At 41.1% G+C, this 17,847-nt stretch overlaps 1 protein-coding gene across 4 annotated transcripts in view; it reads left to right on the forward strand.

Moving 5' to 3' along the window:
- The window catches only part of LOC311490724 (receptor-type tyrosine-protein phosphatase delta), a 121,488-nt gene that overhangs the window by 86,022 nt on the left and 17,619 nt on the right, over positions 1 to 17,847 (forward strand). Inside the window, exons 11-23 of one of the 4 annotated variants that reach the window (XM_084548370.1) lie at positions 1,474 to 1,779; positions 2,641 to 2,834; positions 3,146 to 3,172; positions 3,663 to 3,780; positions 4,238 to 4,825; positions 5,260 to 5,360; positions 5,472 to 5,728; positions 6,866 to 6,959; positions 8,865 to 9,074; positions 9,993 to 10,153; positions 12,776 to 12,888; positions 14,784 to 14,825; positions 15,392 to 15,489. In XM_084548370.1, coding sequence (XP_084404496.1) covers positions 1,474 to 1,779; positions 2,641 to 2,834; positions 3,146 to 3,172; positions 3,663 to 3,780; positions 4,238 to 4,825; positions 5,260 to 5,360; positions 5,472 to 5,728; positions 6,866 to 6,959; positions 8,865 to 9,074; positions 9,993 to 10,153; positions 12,776 to 12,888; positions 14,784 to 14,825; positions 15,392 to 15,489 — 2,309 coding nt within the window. The remainder of the gene's footprint in view (positions 1 to 1,473; positions 1,780 to 2,640; positions 2,835 to 3,145; positions 3,173 to 3,662; positions 3,781 to 4,237; positions 4,826 to 5,259; positions 5,361 to 5,471; positions 5,729 to 6,865; positions 6,960 to 8,864; positions 9,075 to 9,992; positions 10,154 to 12,775; positions 12,889 to 14,783; positions 14,826 to 15,391; positions 15,490 to 17,847) is intronic. The other 3 variants (XM_084548373.1, XM_084548371.1, XM_084548372.1) reach the window with 3 other exon arrangements.

Below are 17,847 nucleotides of genomic sequence, written 5' to 3' on the forward strand. Positions count from 1 at the left end.
GTAAACATTCAAAAATAGTAAATGAGTGTTATGAAGTCTAGCTGGCCATGCAGTATTCACTCTGAAAAGGTTGCATGGACAGTGTACCCGGGCTTTCCTGCAAAGTCAGGAGACAAGGTTATGAAAACCTTTGTTGTGCAAAAAACAGTCTCAACTTAAATGAATGGTAAAGTGTTGAATTATTTACGTGAATGCCCACATCTGTGCCTGTCTCTTCATGAATGAAAGGGCATGGCTGGCCTTTAGGAAGCCTCGTCTCTTGACATTGCATGTCAGCCAAAGAATAAGAGGAAAAGAAGCGTTTGGAGTCTGAGCTTTCTATGTAACTACAATGCCAAGAACCAATTAGTTGGACGTCAAAGGGACTTTTTCTTCAACAACTGTCCCATTAGGACTCAATTCAAATTGGTATCAATGACATTTTAGAGTTACAATATCATGGAAAGCTCAAAGCAAGTACTGTCTTTGAAGTTAGGGAAAATTCTACCCAAGAGACCTCAGATTTATGAGGGAAAACACAATTGGATTATGTTTATTACAAAATTAAACTAAATTCCGTGTAGTCTCATTTTCATTATCAGTCATCAATTCATAAAAGAGAAATGATTTGACCTTGGCATATCTAACATAAATCTGAGGGCTGTGAAAGACAAGGGCAGAGATCAGGTGGGTATAACAGCTTCGCAGTTCAAACTCTGCCCAGATGTATGTTCTGAGGTAAATGACGAAGTTGATTCAAACGTGCATGCCAATGTTATCAGACTCTACTAAATCAGTCATGTCTCCTTGGGAAGTTCTCTGTTGTACAATCAGGCTTTTACCACAAACCAACAGGCTTCGGAAAGGTTGGTGACAAATACAACATTTTTCTTTTTAAACTAGTTGCAGCATCAACCTTTATGTTTTTGGATTGATGGTAACTGCTTGCCAAATTTGTCTTAGCTACTACTACGTTTATTTCAGAATGGTTTATTTACAATGGTTCTCTGAACCTTTTTAAAAAGGTTTTTTATTTCGGGAATTAAGCGATTTAGGAAATAGTATATTAGGATTTGTGATTCTTGTTTCCCTTTCTTTTTACCATTTATTTTTTCATGATAAAGGTAGGTTGCATATGGTAAAGCTGTCCTCCAGTCAACACCTTCCATTCATCATTATGTGTGTAAAATTTTGTGTTTGTCTTCGCCTTTTGTTTTGTCTTTATTTGTGATATTTTTACTGATTTGAGAATACTGTTTATTTTACCCACATATGTCCTTGTGCTTTTACCTCATTTTGTGTCATTTTATTTTCCTCTTCTTTTTCCTTTGTTTGGTCCATTCTACCATCATCACCCCAATCAAACCAAAAAACGGAAACTTCTTTCAAAAAAACGACTCAATGAATGGCCTCACCAAACAAAACCAATACATCAACAAACAAAACAAATGAACCAAAACCCTGCACCTACTCCAAATTCAACCCACCAACCAGAACCCTCTGGCCCGCCTCAGGAAGTCCAGTGCCATAGCCACAGCTCCACCAGCATCCTGGTAAGTTGGCGGCCACCTCCAGTGGAATTACAAAATGGGATCATAACGCAATACACCATCAACTATGCTGCGACTGAAGGGGAGGACACTACTACTCGTCAAATCTCCAGCATCTCTCCGGAAATCTTCCAGTACCTTTTGGAAAACTTGGAAAAATGGACAGAGTACCGTGTGACGGTCATTGCTCATACAGATGTTGGAGCAGGACCGGAGAGTCTGCCACAGCTCATTCGCACAGAGGAGGATGGTATGTGTTCGTTAAAACAAAGCTCCAGCTGAAATCCAGCCTACCCCTCTTAACCTACCCCATCAAATACTAACAACCTTGCTTCTATCTACAATTCCCTCTTCTTTTCTACCCCTTCTGCCTGCTTCTAATATGACTGTCAGCACTCGATACTTTTAGTCCCATTTTGGACACTGAAATTTTTCTCCAAAAAACAAACTGTGACTCACGTTTTTCGGGCACTTTTGCCCCTACGCTGCTCAATTTCAACACATGGTATGGCATTTTCAGCTGAAGGCCTCCAACTTCCAGTCCCAACTGTCATTTTTGAAACTGCATTTTTTTTTTTTGAATGGCAGCATTTTTTTGATGTAATTCATTTTTTGAAGGAACTTGGCAAATAAACAAGTTCTGGACAGTGGGAACAACAAACGATGGAAGAATTTTTTGAAGGCCATTTTTTTATCTATTTTTTTTTTTCTCCCCTCATGTTATAAAATCATTTTTAATTCATTTTTTTTCCTTGCTCCATAGCCAAAATTCTTGTAGCGCTTCAAGCATTTGAAAGTCTTGAAGCCACCCCCCTTTGCTATTTTGGCAAAAAACACATTTTTATTCCATGTTTTTAAAATCCACTCTACCCATTTTTAATGTTTCAAGATTAGGTCAGTTGTCAGACCTGTTTTTGCTGTTGTTTTTTACCCTTACCATTGTTGAAATATTGATGTCATGCAGTGCTTGTTGCAGTTTGCTGCACTTTTGTGATTTTTTTCCGTCACTGCAGCATTTTGCGCTACGGCTTTGGACAAGATTTAAGAAGAGGGTGAAGAGGTTTCTCTATAATTTTGACCTTTTTTCTTCTATCCCATGGTGTTCCTCCAGTTCCTAGTGGGCCACCTCGTAAAGTTGAGGTGGAGGCTGTCAACTCCTCATCAATTAAAGTGATCTGGCGTTCACCGATGCCCACCAAGCAGCACGGTCAGATCCGAGGGTACCAGGTGCACTATGTCAGGATGGTTAATGGGGAGTCCACAGGACAGCCAGTCATCAAGGACATCCTGATTGATGATGCCCAGGTACAACACCCCCTCACAACGAGGCACCTCATCTTTCAGACACATAGAATCGCTTTCTCTATCACCTTTAAAGGGCTTTAATACAGTCTTTTATTTAGGTGAAAAATACCTCTTAATTTGTGACTAATTACAATTCAATTGCGTGCATATTTTTGTATACATCCATATGAGTATTGCTACTTATGTTATATCAACTAATTTGTTTGGTGGTTTCAGAAACTGTGTGTGCATATTTTCTCACAGGTGATTAGTGTCTGTACCTGGCCTTATTTGTTGTCTCTTTTCTTTCCATATTCTGATATCATAATCAGTGGGAATATGATGATACAACTGATCATGTGAGTAGCTAAACTTGAAAAAAATAATTGAATATTGCTTTCCCCTACTGTCATCCTCTGCATGAATGGCATGCTGTGCACATCTAGTGCAATAGTTGTTTATAGTCTGATTTTCACTAATGGCTTGAGGTTATGTCTTATGTTTACTTTTAAAACTGCAGATGGAACCTTTGGCTAAGATTTATTTTGTTCAGAGGAAATTAAACAGACGAAACTGAAATTGCTGACCCTAAAGGATTAAATTTAATTAGCATTTACTGACAAAATCACACCACAAGGATAATAACACTATTTTGCAAGTTCATTATTTACTAAAGCCTATCAACACAATCCTCGTCCGGTAAAGTGTGCCTCATTTTAAGTGTATGCTGAGAGAATGCGTTTGCTTGTGATGATAATGCAAATATCACACCTATCCTTTCTCTTTGCTTGCTTATATGTGCATGCCAACAAATGAGTGTCCTGCAACTTAAGACCTGCATCTTTACAGGAAATGATCATCACAGAGCTGCAGGCTGAGACCACGTATTCAGTTACCGTGGCGGCCTACACGACAAAGGGCGACGGTGCACGCAGCAAGCCCAAACTGATCACCACCACTGGCGCAGGTAACCATCACCGCCAAACAATCTCTGTTGTTTCTCTTCTAGTATTTGACATTATGTGTTAAAATGGGACTGCATTTTCACTTTGTAAAGCAATGAAACTGCACCTATGAAGTTAAAAAAAAGCCTTATGCCGTATTCCAAGCACTACACACACTTGTCAGAGAGCATGTGTGAGGGAAGTGTGAATGTGGATAATTGCTGTCTCATTAAAAACAATAACTCCTACCCACTCAGATGACACAGCAAGGTTGAAGGTACTTAAAAAATGCAAACACAAAAGACAACTAAGACACCCTATTTCAACTTTTGCACTCATGTCTTTTGACAGTGTTATGACACACATAGAAAGAAAGTAGACTGGCTGATATTGGATGTCTGTTTACTCTAAACACCGTAAGGCAGTAAGATGGTTCTCCATGTTTATAACAAGTTTCCCTCTCTCCCTTGCCACCATTAGTTCCTGATAAACCTCGGCTTATGGTCAGCACAACCAACATGGGCACAGCTCTCCTCCAATGGCACCCCCCAGCATTAACCCACGGGCCCCTGCAAGGCTATCGCCTTCGCTTTGGCCGCAAAGATGTGGAGCCACTGACTGTCATTGAGTTCCCCGAGCGAGAGAACCACTACACAACCAAAGAGATCCATAAGGGAGCCTCGTACACTTTCCGCCTTTCAGCGCGGAATAAGGTGGGCTTCGGTGAAGAGACAGTCAAAGAAGTTACCACAAATGAGGATGTCCCGAGCGGCTACCCTCAAAGCATTACAGCAGAAGGTGCCACCACCTCCACCATTCAGGTTAGCTGGCGACCTGTTTTGCTGGCAGAGCGAAATGGTCAAATAGTGAAATACGCTCTGCAGTACAAGGACATCAACAGCCCTCGCAGTCCCTCAGAACTCTTCATCACTGCTCCGGAATCAACAGTCATCCTGGATGGCCTTAGGGCCGATACTACTTATGATATTAAAATGTGTGCCTTCACCAGCAAGGGCTCTGGTCCGTATAGCCCAAGTGTCCAATTCAGGACACAGCCTGTGGATCAAGGTAGGACCAGTCCCTGAACTTTATTTGCCCTTTCCTGTTTAAAATGAGCCTTTCCCTACTCAGCCTTCAACAACTTCCTCTGAAAGCCTCAAATGGCAGAAGTTTAAAAAAAAAAAATGGACTCGACGAGAAGACTTTGGTGTTAATATACTGCCCTATCCTTAGAATTCTTAATCTAATCTAAACAATTAATTAAGACATTGTCATGGAGTAAGTATGTATGTCTCTTTGTGTCTCGTGAGTTGAGCAAAGGTCAGTCATTAATTTTAAGAGTTGGTGTCGGTACGAAGGTAAGAGGACAGTGTTGAGTTCAGCTTAGTACTGCTTTCAGTCGGGTTTTCAAGGAGGCTTTACCAGGTAAGCACTGGAGTGGGACAATCGGAAAATAAAAATGATGTTATGTGTCTAAATCATCTGCTCCCCCTTTCTTTTAGCAGTGTTTGCAAAAAATTTTCACGTGAAAGCTGCCATGAAGTCATCAGTGTTGCTGACCTGGGAGATTCCAGACACCTACAACCCTGCTCAACCATTCACAGTGAGCATTGCCTTGTTAAATATAATATGTTTGGCAGTACTTTTGTATAGTCGGTAAGTTCGATACAACAGAAAACATTCAATATCTCACCATCAATTCATTCCCTTACAGATCCTCTATGATAATGGGCAGAGTGTGGAGGTGGATGGGAAGTTAACACAGAAGCTAATCATAGGTCTTCAACCCGAGACACAGTACTCCTTCCTCTTGACCAACCGTGGCAACAGTGCTGGAGGCCTGCAACATCGTGTGTCCACCATGACAGCTCCAGACATCCTGCGCACCAAACCCTACCTAATTGGCAAGACCAACTCAGATGGTATGGTGACTGTAGAGCTTCCAACTGTGCAGACAGCTGAGAGAGTAAGGTAAGCAAAGGCTATCAAATGAAGGGTGATTTCATATTGCTTGTAATCAAGACTGTGAGCAAAGGCTATCAAATGAAGGGTGATTTCATATTGCTTGTAATCAATACTGTGCTCTAAAATGTGATGATTTGAATCACGATCTGGGTCACGAGGTTGATGCACCAGCTTGGAGGGGCCCCTCTGAGTCATCTATGGATATCCCTAATGGGTTCTACCGTTCCTGTAATTGCTAACTTGCCTCAAACACAATGTAATTTGAGTTAATAAAAACGTCTCTTTTGCTGGATAAGTGACTTGTAAAGATGTGGATCTTTCTCTGTTGATTGCTAATGTCCACATTACTGAGGACTGTCTCTTACTTTTGCATTGTGAAAGGAAATAAACAAGTTAACTAGATAGCCGACCTTGTCAGAGGTAATTCTTCCAAAACAGTCTTTTATATTCATCCCGGCATTTCAGTGTTATATCCACTTCACCTCAGTCATTACACACTGGAGCAGTCCGACTCATTTAAGTGCACTCTTCTAAGCCCTATAAAGTCTCTTACAGCCTTTCAACAAGGCCCAGCGTTGTCAAAAGGCCAAGGAGCACATCTGATTGCAGACTGAAGCTTCAAACCCATCTTGGGTTATTTTGATCTTGTTGGATGCACTTGGTCCACTGTCTCCCATGCCAAAGCTTAAGCTAATTAGTTTCCCATTAGCCTGCCACACTGCCATCCTGGCTAATGCTAGCAAGTGCAGTGTCCAACCAGGAAGCGCAGCTCTGGCAGGAGGCCGTTATCTCTGTTGCCACACTGATGAAGGGATGAAAATCCTGTGCTTTGTTCTTTGCTGTGTTCCTAGAGGTCTACTAATTAACCCACGGGGGGCGTCTGTGAGGTGTAACCATACAGCCTGACTTCTCTGAACATGCTTGAGTTAAACTGAAAAAGAACACAATGCCCCCAGTCATGTGATATTATGTGTCAGTTTAGTTTTCCTGTTTGTTCTTGCTGTCATACAGCGTTTGGTTTATTGTGGAAACAATGTCCACAGACCAGCAAATACAACTGGTATCTTTAGAAAAGTGTCAGGGACTTTTTTTTTTATCGTGTCTGAAATAATAATATGCTGTACTTTACATTTTATTTTCTAGGGGCTATTATATTGTGGTAGTACCTCTGAAGAAACAGCGCACTGGGAAGTTTTTCAAACCCTGGGACAATCCCGATGAGATGAATTTGGAGGAGGTAGGTTCTACCAATGATCTAGCAATAATAACTGAGGTTATAAGAAAAGAAAAGGGAAAAAAAAATGGCTTTCAAGTTCAAGTTATTTTTCTATTATCCAGTTTTTGTACTCAGAAGCTACATACAATGGCATAACTGTGTGTACATACCACATATTCCTTTTCTCAAAATAGGAAAAAATAAGTTGAGGCAGTTAAGAGGGCAGGAGGAACAGGAGATGAGTCTCGCTGATTGACGCAAATAGCTGCAGAGAGCACTGTTCATATGGAAATGAGAACATGAAGTAGCCATCAAGTGCACTGCAAACTCAACCCCCATCCCCACCTCCTCCTCCTCCTCTTTGTGTCTGTGGTAATTACCTGAAGAGCTGCATCAGGACTTCACGTCTCTTCTCACTCCATGCAAAGCTTGGATACTGTGTGTGCACAAAACACTTGACAACTTTTATATTTAGTCAGTTCTGATAATTCAGGAGCTCCTGTGCATTGCATGCATGACAAAAGTGTGAAAGCAAGTGAAAGCTTTTATCTCTATCTACCGATAGACGATGATTTCGCTCCAGATATTTCTTTAGATGGAGTGTCACCTACTCAAAACGGATGGTTTGACGTATACAACGCCGCTTATATTGTAGTTCCTAATGGAAACTTCTAAAACTTTATTGCCTTTCAGGTTACAGCCATTTTAAATTCCTGAAAATATTCTTACTTGTAAATCAAACCCTCTGCTGAGGGAGTTCTTTTCTTTGAGTGAGACTTTTTAGAAACATCACAATATATCACATGTCTAGGAGGCTAAAAGAAAACACACCATGTCTCATCCGGCATTGGCTTTACTACTCATGCCTACAGGCCCATGTCTGCAGCCTTGACCGATTGCCCAAAAGTCACCCCTCTGTCAGAATTTATTTGTTTGTCAATATTGGCACTCACCTTTTCCCAACTTTTCCCAAGGGCAGCTAGATTTAGCCGTGTTGACAGGAGAGATGATTGAAGACATTATCGGGCAGCACCAACAGCCCCGCAGCCAAAACATTGCACACACAAGAACGCACACACTCTGATGTGAATGACAGCCGCACACACGGCGCGCACACGCAATCAGTCATGCACATAAGTCAGAGATATGTATTCAGACACCGAAACAGCTAGCCAGGGCTTGATTAGCATAATTATCATCTACGCTTTGTACTGGAATGTTAAAGTCTGATAATACAGAGTTGTATGAAGGACACAGTGCTTCTTTATTATTGATGACTGAGAGACAAAAGGCGGTACTTTTAGTTCCAACATTAATTTGCCAAGGAGACTAAGAGGTAACAAATAAAGGTTTGATGTAATAAGTCCCTTTAAAAACTAAACTAAAATGCAATTTTTAGGGTGATATTACAATAGCATTTGACCATTTTCTTTTTAGATAATGTGTTGACATGATACATCCTCCCTTTCGTTCATATTAGGCAGAAAGAGTTCAGAAACATAACTGTATGCTCATCAAATAGAGTAAAAAAATCCTCCCAGATTCTATTTGTCGACATGTTTAAGCAAAATTGATTCTGATTGTATCAACAAGAAAAAATAATTGAGCTGTGTAAGTGTTGAATTAATTCATTTTCTTTTTTACTGTTTGAAGCTGTTGGATAATCCTCTGCTGTTTTATATGCTGGAAATCCACACAATCTTTTAATCTCACAGTCTTTTGTAGTCCAAAAACAGATGAAATAAGTCATTGATCTTTTCTGTAATGTTCTGCTTTTTGCAATCAGCATTTTCAGCTCAGCAATCAGAGAGGGGGGAAAAAAAATCTAGACGGACAGATCTGGTTTTGTGTGGATTTGTTTTTATGTGTGTACTGGGAACGTGTCCCTGTGTGTTATCAACTGTCTGCCTTTACTCCTCTCTGTAGCTGCTGAAGGAGATAAACCGAACTAGCAGAGGCCTTCGGTTCCAGAGGCAGGCAGAACCCAAAGCCTATATCGCTGCATACTTCAAAGACCTGCCCAAAGACTTCAACCTGGGAGATGGCAAGATCTATGGGGACTTTGAAAACAAGCAACTCCAGAACGGCCAGGAATACATCTTCTTTGTGCTTGCTGTTCTGGAGATGTCTGAAAATGTAAGTCTGCTCTTTTTTTTCTGCCCTATGTGTCTCATACTTGAGTTCAGCTTCAAAAATGAGTGTTTTTGCCACTGGGACACCTCCTGACTAGTGATTTCTTTGTTCTAAAAAGTGCACGTTAAAAAACACTACATCTTGGCAGAGGGTCTGAGTTTGCTTTTGGTCAGATGCGTTACTGCGAGCCCTCGTGAGGCTCTGACTTAAAAACTTAAAGCTGCTGCCAGCCCAAGTAGCTGACCCTTGCTGCTTTAGGGAGAGAAGCCCCTTAAGACCTTAGCTGATCGCAAGAATACCTCGATAACAGAGCTTCTCTTTAATTGTGTCCTACGTGCGGTCCACCTTATCTCCGCTGCTGCAGCTAGTGTGTACATGTGCATGTGTCTGCCTGGACGGAAGACCAGAAAGCCGCATGATTAGGCAGCTGCAGGCCGAGATGATGGATTTGATGAGCTGCAGGGTCTATAGTGCTGCCTCACACTCTCTCCACTAACCCCGGGTTCAGGTAGAGCAAAAACGATAATGACGGACAGAGGGAAATCTCTAATTTGCCCACCGAAGCATATATTTTCTTCCCAGAAGATCGCTTTTTTATCTTTACTTAGAATATGAAATGGTTCAATCAAGGCTCCTGTGAAGGAGAGATAGTGAAGATAATTTTGATTGGTCAGCTTAGCAGAAATGTTAAGACAAAACTTTTAATTTGTATTGTTGGTTATGCTTTTCTTTCTCAGAAGTACTCACTGAGAAGTGCCCTGTAGTGGGAATACATTTACTCTAGCCTTGCAGTAAAGCTCCTGGAATTGGTGTGGATCTACAATATCCATCAATAAAGTCAGGTTAAGAAAGCTATAATAAGATGGCTAAAACACAATTATGACAGAATATTTAACACTGATTTTTTCTTTCTTGGCTCAGATCATGTACGCCACCAGCCCCTACTCCGACCCCGTTGTTTCAGCTGACATCGATCCCCAGCCAATCATCGATGAGGAGGAAGGCCTCATCTGGGTGGTGGGCCCAGTGCTAGCTGTCGTCTTCATCATATGCATCGTCATTGCTATTCTCCTTTACAAGAGGTGAGGCTACGAAATGATAGTCAACTCATGAGAATCACTAGCTTCCTCAGCAAAAACATTGTATGTTGTACAGTGCAAAACAAAACAGGCATCACATGCACATCATTACTTATATATATTCATTTAAAATGAATCCCGTGTATAGCCACTCAACATTTATGTATTCCCATTTATTATTTAAACCAACACTCTACCACACACAAGTCCTCAATTAGCACATTTGAACGCAAACACAAAATGGAAGACTTAATGTTAAACACCAGTGTCAGCTGTTTTTTTTTAATTCATGATCTCAGCAGCACACACACGTTAGAGCACATGTGTAAATCCAAGCATGCAGCTTCCCAAACTGTCAAGCTATCAAGCGGAGGCGCCCACAGTCCTTCTCACACGTGCGCACTGACTGAAAGTTAATCAGACACGTCCCTCTACCTCCTGCACGCACAAACCCACGTAAACTAGCAGAAAACACTTGCAGAAGTGCACTTTCACACTGAGTCAAAACCGTCTTTTTTGCCTGAAACCCCCTAGTGGTAATCAGAGCTCATGCTGTCACCGCTCATCAGTCAAGCGTAGGAGGGGAGAGCTTTGACTATCTGCTGCATGTCACCGCATGTGTGTGCAGCTTTAGAAAGCCTGGAGCCTGGGATAGCTTCCCAGCCACCCCCATCCCCTCCTCTTTTACCACTACCAATTCCACAGGGGAACTCAGCTCCAGATCTCGACTTTGACCTTATGCTGCTTTCTTGTTTTGCCAGGACACACACACGCGCGTTCACATCTTACATACACACATAATGCACACATTTATCCTTGGCTATCCTTTCTCCTCTCACTTTTTACATAACGCGGATTTTCTGCGTCGTTCATTCAATCAAATGTCCAGGCCTAAGCAGAATTTCCCAGTAGTCCTCAAGGTGTAATTTTGGAAAAGGTAAGATTAGCAACTGAAGAGTCAGCACAAGCTAAAGTCAGCAACGGTACCAATACTGAAGACAAAAAACAGTGTCATCAATAGTGTCAGTGTAATGGAAGTGGTTTATGCATACAGCTTTATTCTGGCTCTTGCTTACACCTTATTGCCCTTGGGATCCATTCATATCAAATCTTTAGTTGGGATAATACAAAGGTGAATTGAAAGTGAACAAAGACTGCATATGCAGAGGGCTTCAGCATTTCCATTTGTGGCAGGCAGATTTACACATCGATCACCAAGTCAGTGTCACCGCCACGTTAGAGAACATCCAGTGCATAACCAGGAGATATTTCTCTTGTCAAGATCAATTTTTATGTGACAGAATCCTCCTCTTGCGCAAAAGGAGACAACAATGTTCTGTTGAACCCTGGGAACAGACATGGGGGTGACTGTGTTTCTCTTTAGAGAGAAACATAAATTTGGAGTAAATTGTACAACTACAAGTGCGATAATTAAGTCAGGTCATGTCTACAGCCAGGCCGATGAATTAATTTACTAAATAAAACATAAGCTCTGTGTCTTTAATTGATACGCATTCATTCTAAATTATGATCCCATGTGTTTTTATAACACCAAAAGTCTTGAACGGTTTTAATAAAAGCAACAGTGATAGGCAGGAATAGGCAGACACAGAAATTAGAAGTCAAGAGATGACTTTTATGCTTGAACAAGAAGCAATCAGCTGAAACTGCTTGAAAAAGCAGCGATACAATGTACAAATCTTGGATGCACCTGGGAAACTGTAGTATTTGAAACAAAGAGCCCCTAGGCTGCATAATTGAGCATAATCTCTGAAGTGAAGCATCACTAATCTCGCACGCAAAGCAAAACCGAGATATGATTGGTATCGTTTGTGCAGTCATTCATTTATTCTACACTTTCTGGAAATCTCCAATATATAAAGCTAAAGGATTTACCACCTAATGTTGTGTTGATATTTCTTTCTCTGCCGACCAAACGGAGCAGCAAACCAGACAGGTAAGAGTGAGAAAAATAAAGTTTAAAAAAACAATAATTCATTTGAAATCAATTTTCTATTTCTGTACACGTTATATCTAAATATGTAGAAAATGGTTTCTCACTGGAGTTGATGTCATTTGTGAAATCGTGTAGTTAGCTTAATCACAATTAACTGCCTTGCTTCTAACAGCAGGCAATGGTTGGGCGCTACAATCCTGAAAAAAACAAGGTAGAACAAATAACCTAATTTCTCTCCAACATAATACAATGCAGTACAAAAGCCTTGTGGTAAATATACAGTAACAGGACACAGTTACAATATAATGCCCTCTAAGCACCACCATTAACTATAGCTTTCAAATGACTATAAAGTTGAATACATTCCCCTGTCACACTACCATTGGAAAGCGAATATTAAGCTTCACTAAAGGTGGTATTTAATGGCCAAGGGCTATTGTACCGGATGACATTATACGACGAAGTGATGATGTTCTTTAGTGTACACCGTCTAGCGTTATGTGCAGAAAGAATGTAGTTCTGTCACCTCCTTAATTACATATCTGCCTCCATTAGTCAGGAGACCACAAGGCAAGCTTAGGGGTTATACAACAAGAATTACGTGTATTGAGTGAAAAACAGAAACATTATTCAAAAGAAATCATTAAAATCTGCTGCTTGTCCTACAGAAAAAGAGCAGAATCTGAAGCTAGGAAAGGTAGTCTCCCCAACAGCAAGGAAATGCCACTTCATCATCCCACTGACCCCGTTGAGCTTCGACGTCTCAACTTCCAAACACCCGGTAAGTGTTTCCAATGAAGCCAAATGTTTTTGTTTTTTTTCATTCACAGTGAGTTTGAGACTGACTGCGCGTTGTGCAAAATAGTGTCAATGCCAGTGATTGCTTGCTTTGAGGGAGGCTGTATATCCACAATTAGCTTGATCTCAGCCATCGCTTGCTCATTTGAAACCCCTGCTGACACGGAAGCCTAATAAACTCACGGTCTAAAAAGTTATCTTTGCTGTGAGATTGGCACTGAACAAGCGAGCAGTTTGCAGAGAGTGGACAGGTGCTTTTAGAAGGCACTGAGGGTCAAAACTGACATCGTCCTCTCTGGAGACAGTGGAAAATGAAGAGGCAAAAATGCAAGCTTGATAGTTTAATGGCACCTGTCATCCTCCTCTGCACCCGGGTTATCCAGGTCATCAACACTTCTCGTGCTCGCTCAGATTAGCACCGTTCTGCCGGAAGGGCACAGGATGCAGAGTTGCAGAAGGAATTGTATGAGGGCTTTGCGTTTTATTCTGTACGCAAGCCAACTGATAGCAATGAGAAAGTGGTGACAAGCAGTAAACAGTAGTGTTTACTTGCTTTGACCTTTAGTGCTGAGGTGAGTGGTCAGTGGCCGTGCCTTGGCTCAGTCACGTGGCCTTGGGAAAAGATGGGAGCCACAGTCCATTTATCACCTGGAAGGGCGGTATGTATCTTTGCCCCCATCGTGACCCACAGTGACACACCTAACTGCCGTTTGAGTTCCTCTGGCACCGACTTCTTTGGTACAGGTGTTCAGAGAGTGGCGATAATGTTGTAATATCAAAGCCATATTTTTCAGGTCAGCTAGTATGAAAGGAGGATGAATTATCCCCGCAGGCTCATTATCGAAAAAGATTATGCATATTTATGAAAGCTCTTCAATGATTTTAGGACCATTACAGAGCGTTTCATCCGAGCAGAGGGGTATTTTTCCTTTTGGCACAGAGTGATCTCAACCATCCTTCCACTATTTCGCTTGCCTCTCAAGCCATCATCTCCCCCACCCCCAGCAGAATTTCCGAGAGCTGGTATCTTTGCTCTCTCGCTGCTCGAAAAGGACCAAACATTTTTTTCCCTCCACCCGACCACTTTCTCTCAAGTCCTGAAGCGCTTCTACATTAGACCACCTCTCTCCCCTTCTCTCTCTACCCTTCCTTTCACCTCTTTACCCCCTCAATGGACATTTTCATCTTAAGGATGCTTGATGTTTGAGCGACGGTGTGTTGGGAAAGGTACTTTCATTGTCCCCCTGTGGTGGAAATGGATTTTGAGTAGTGGGCTGCAATAGAAACAGCCTTTGCCGTCTTTCGGAGAGATGAGAGAGTGGGTGGGAAAACATCGCAGCTTCCATTAGCTAATGCCCACTTGTGCCAGAAACCAAAATGAGACATCACCTCTGTGCTGCAGAGAAAGTCTCTCACCCAACTGGTGTGTCAAAGTGGCCCTGGAATTCTTAAGGTGCTCATTTTTGACCACAGGCTGGATTGTGACAGCACGTATGAAAAGGTGTCTTGGTGAAGATCTGTTTTTGAACTTTTCCCTCGACACCTACTGTGTATCTAGACAATGACCCTGTGTTCACGTGTTTATTCAACATTCTCAAAGTGAAGCAAACTTACCACTTGCTTAACCCTGCTTTGCGATGCTGAGATTTTAATTCCCTGTATTGCCGTCTTATTTCCACGAAATAAGCTTGATGGCATAGCAAAGCTTCTAGCATGACGATTTGTTTGTTACTAATGAATGTCCCATGTAGAATACACATAATCATGCAGCTACTTCTTGTCACATTTCAATTTCTACCTTCTGTTTGTGAAAAAAATAGTCATCACATTGCTAGGACGTCTGCAATGTACTTAATTCCACCGCCGTTTCCTCCACAGGTTCAGGTCCGCCCAGTCACCACAGTAACCTCCATTTGTCAAGTTAGTTGGTCTCGATTATCCATTTGACATGATTTGTTTTTTTTTTCAGCTTCAATTCCTTCCTTTTTCCTTTTTATTTCCTGCCAAGTCTTGTAATTCTCATCCCATTCTAATCCATCTGGCGTTAATGCTATGTCATCACAGGGGGCGGAGTTTGAAATGACAGCCTGAACACATGTCATCACTCAAAGCAGACGTCAACATCTGGCCTAACATTGAATGTCTTTTCGTTCGTTTGTTTTTTGGGATGTTTGTTTCGTGTCCGTGCCTTACTGTCATGCTAACTATCCGCTGCAGCATCTCGTGGGAATAACGTTCTTCTCTCTCGATAGGGAGAGTCCTAGTGGGGCAAGTGTGCTCGATGACTTCTCATTGGCTTCTGTGTCCATATTCTCTTTATGAGCATGGTCACTGCTTTGAGTGTACAAACTAGCCTAACAAGATCCACTCTTCCATTCTCCCTGTTATAACCACATGCTGCTTATCTAATGATTCACCGTTTGCTTGTGGTGGGTGATGCCCTCTGACAAGACTGGTGACTGACCTCCAGTGTGTCTGATTGACAGGTATGGCAAGCCACCCTCCAATCCCCATCATGGACCTGGCGGACCATCTGGAGCGCCTGAAAGCCAACGACAACCTCAAGTTCTCGCAGGAATATGAGGTGAGTGTCAGCGTTGATTGAAGAATTCCAAAGAGGAATAATGCAAGATGATGGCTCGTATCAGAAAGGTGTGCAAAGGAACTACAAAAAAAGGAATTACAGTAACTGTTCAATGTGTTGCGTAAAATTCACACAGTCCTATCACAGCATAAACACGCAAACTACTCAACAGTTCATTCATATTAACAGCATGTCATCTTGTTATTTGAAGATGAATAGAAGAAAAGCTTCACCAGACTAACCAAGATATGAAATCATTCTGTACACTTTTGCAGGCCAATTGATGTGCCACAGGAGGAAAAGCTCCGGTGTTATTATTAACAATAATAACGGCTGGATTACATTTTCAATGCCAGGACCCTGCTTTAGTGCATGCCCTGTTAATGACATGATTTCCTAAGACACCGGAATTGAACAGAGGCCATTATTAATGTCAGTAACATCTGTGCTTTACTTGCAAGCATATGCTACAACAAAGGCTCATATGATATATAATACATCAATGTCTCCATTATGTATTTCAAGCCACATTTGAAAGTGTTGCATAAAAACATTATATGGACTATGCAAAAAAAAAAAATGCTTAAGTAAAATGGAGTAACTAATGCTCTGAAAGAAATCAAGGACATTTTAAAGGCTATGGTTTACTGACACATGAAATATGTATATTAATACTTTAGCTCACTCCCACATGTAAGGCCACTATCAAAATGAATATTAATTGAGGAACAAAGTTGAAGTCTGTAGGCAGACAGTGTAAATGCTTCCTGAATGTGAGCACTGCTGTGTAGACGAACCTGCATTTGCAGAACCCTCATGCAGCCTGAAAAAAAACGATGCAAGCAAAGGTGGTCCTTTCTGAATGAGATAAGAAACGACCACCTTTTCCCCGCAGGTCCTTCAACAACTCCAAGATCTATGAGGTCACCGTGTGGGTGCATGCCAAGCTGCCCAATCATTATTGCAGCTTAAGTACATTGAATTCCAATTTCATACCGCTTACTCAAGAGCAGTGGAAAGCAATTTTGCGAGCACAATGAAATAAAGATTTTTATTATGAGCAATGTTGCAGCCCACTGTTTCAACATATTTTGATAAAATATTGGGCTTAGGTAGAGGTTTGTCTCCACATACTGCTGCTGAGGTGATTTCGGTGCTGGAATGTATTCAGAGCTTCTAACCACTGAAAAGACCTTTTACTGTTTCCATATGGTCTCAGCAGTTATATAACGTTTGTCATCACTAAATTGGTCTAAAAGTGTATAATAAAGCTAATTTACATGTATTCACTGTTCATATACATTCTCTAAATAAATTGTAAATTAATAATCATATATTTTAACAAAGGTCAGTTAATTTCAGTGTTTTCTTCTTAGTTTCTACTGCCTCCACTGAAGATGAACTCATAAAAAAGTCAGTTTTTTTTTTAAGAACACATGCACAATATTTTTCCTGCAATGTGAAATGGAACGCTATCTTTCATGTCTTTATATTTTCCCTTTGCCCCATTATATTTTATAGTTCATTTATCAGTGATGAGGGACCATTATTCCTTCGTTACAAAGCTGAGAGTGGGCTTGGATAGCGAACTGAACAAGTCTCAAGTGCCGTATTCTACCATGAGCCATAAAGTCCGGCGAATCAAATGAGCAAAGCTTGTGGACCACAAGCTTTTCCTTTGTGACCAATTCAGAGTACATGCATTTTGTAAATCTAATCATTTTTATGTGGCATTTATTTCGGTGCGAACGACACGTGGTGCACGTAGTTTTTAGAATTGGAAGATCCACAGTTGAGACAGTTTTTCATTTACAAATTGTTCTCCGCCACTTATGTTTTAAGATTTCCAGAACAAAGGAAAACTCAGACTCCGCGGGATGTAGACACTCTATTGTTACTGAGATTACAGAATAGACTCTACTTAAATCACGTGTGGAGATTAAACGTCCGGATGACACAATTCATGATCTAAATCAGCAAATCAGAAAGAGATATAGTCCATGTTCACTATGTTTTGTTTGTGCAAAGTGGCTGCAATAGTACACCGACATACATTCTTAACTTTTAATGATAAAACAAATGATTACGTTAATGCAAAAGCATTTTTTTTTTTTGTTATTTAAAAGAAACTGCTTCCCTCACACAACGTGCCAAAACTCAAAGCTCTATGTGTTTGTGTGACAGTTTTGTGATTAAATGACCAGTCAAACTTATCTGACGTTAAGAGGAAATGGTATTCATGGAAAGCGAGAGATGAAGCAATGTTCTGTCGATACTTGACAACCTTTCTGCATCATACTTGAAGTTTAGCGGCGCAAAAAAAAAAAAAAAAATCAATATTCTGTATGACAGTAACAC

The sequence above is a fragment of the Chelon labrosus genome (genome assembly GCF_963514085.1).
Source record: "Chelon labrosus genome assembly, chromosome: 1".
NCBI classification, from domain to species: domain Eukaryota; kingdom Metazoa; phylum Chordata; class Actinopteri; order Mugiliformes; family Mugilidae; genus Chelon; species Chelon labrosus.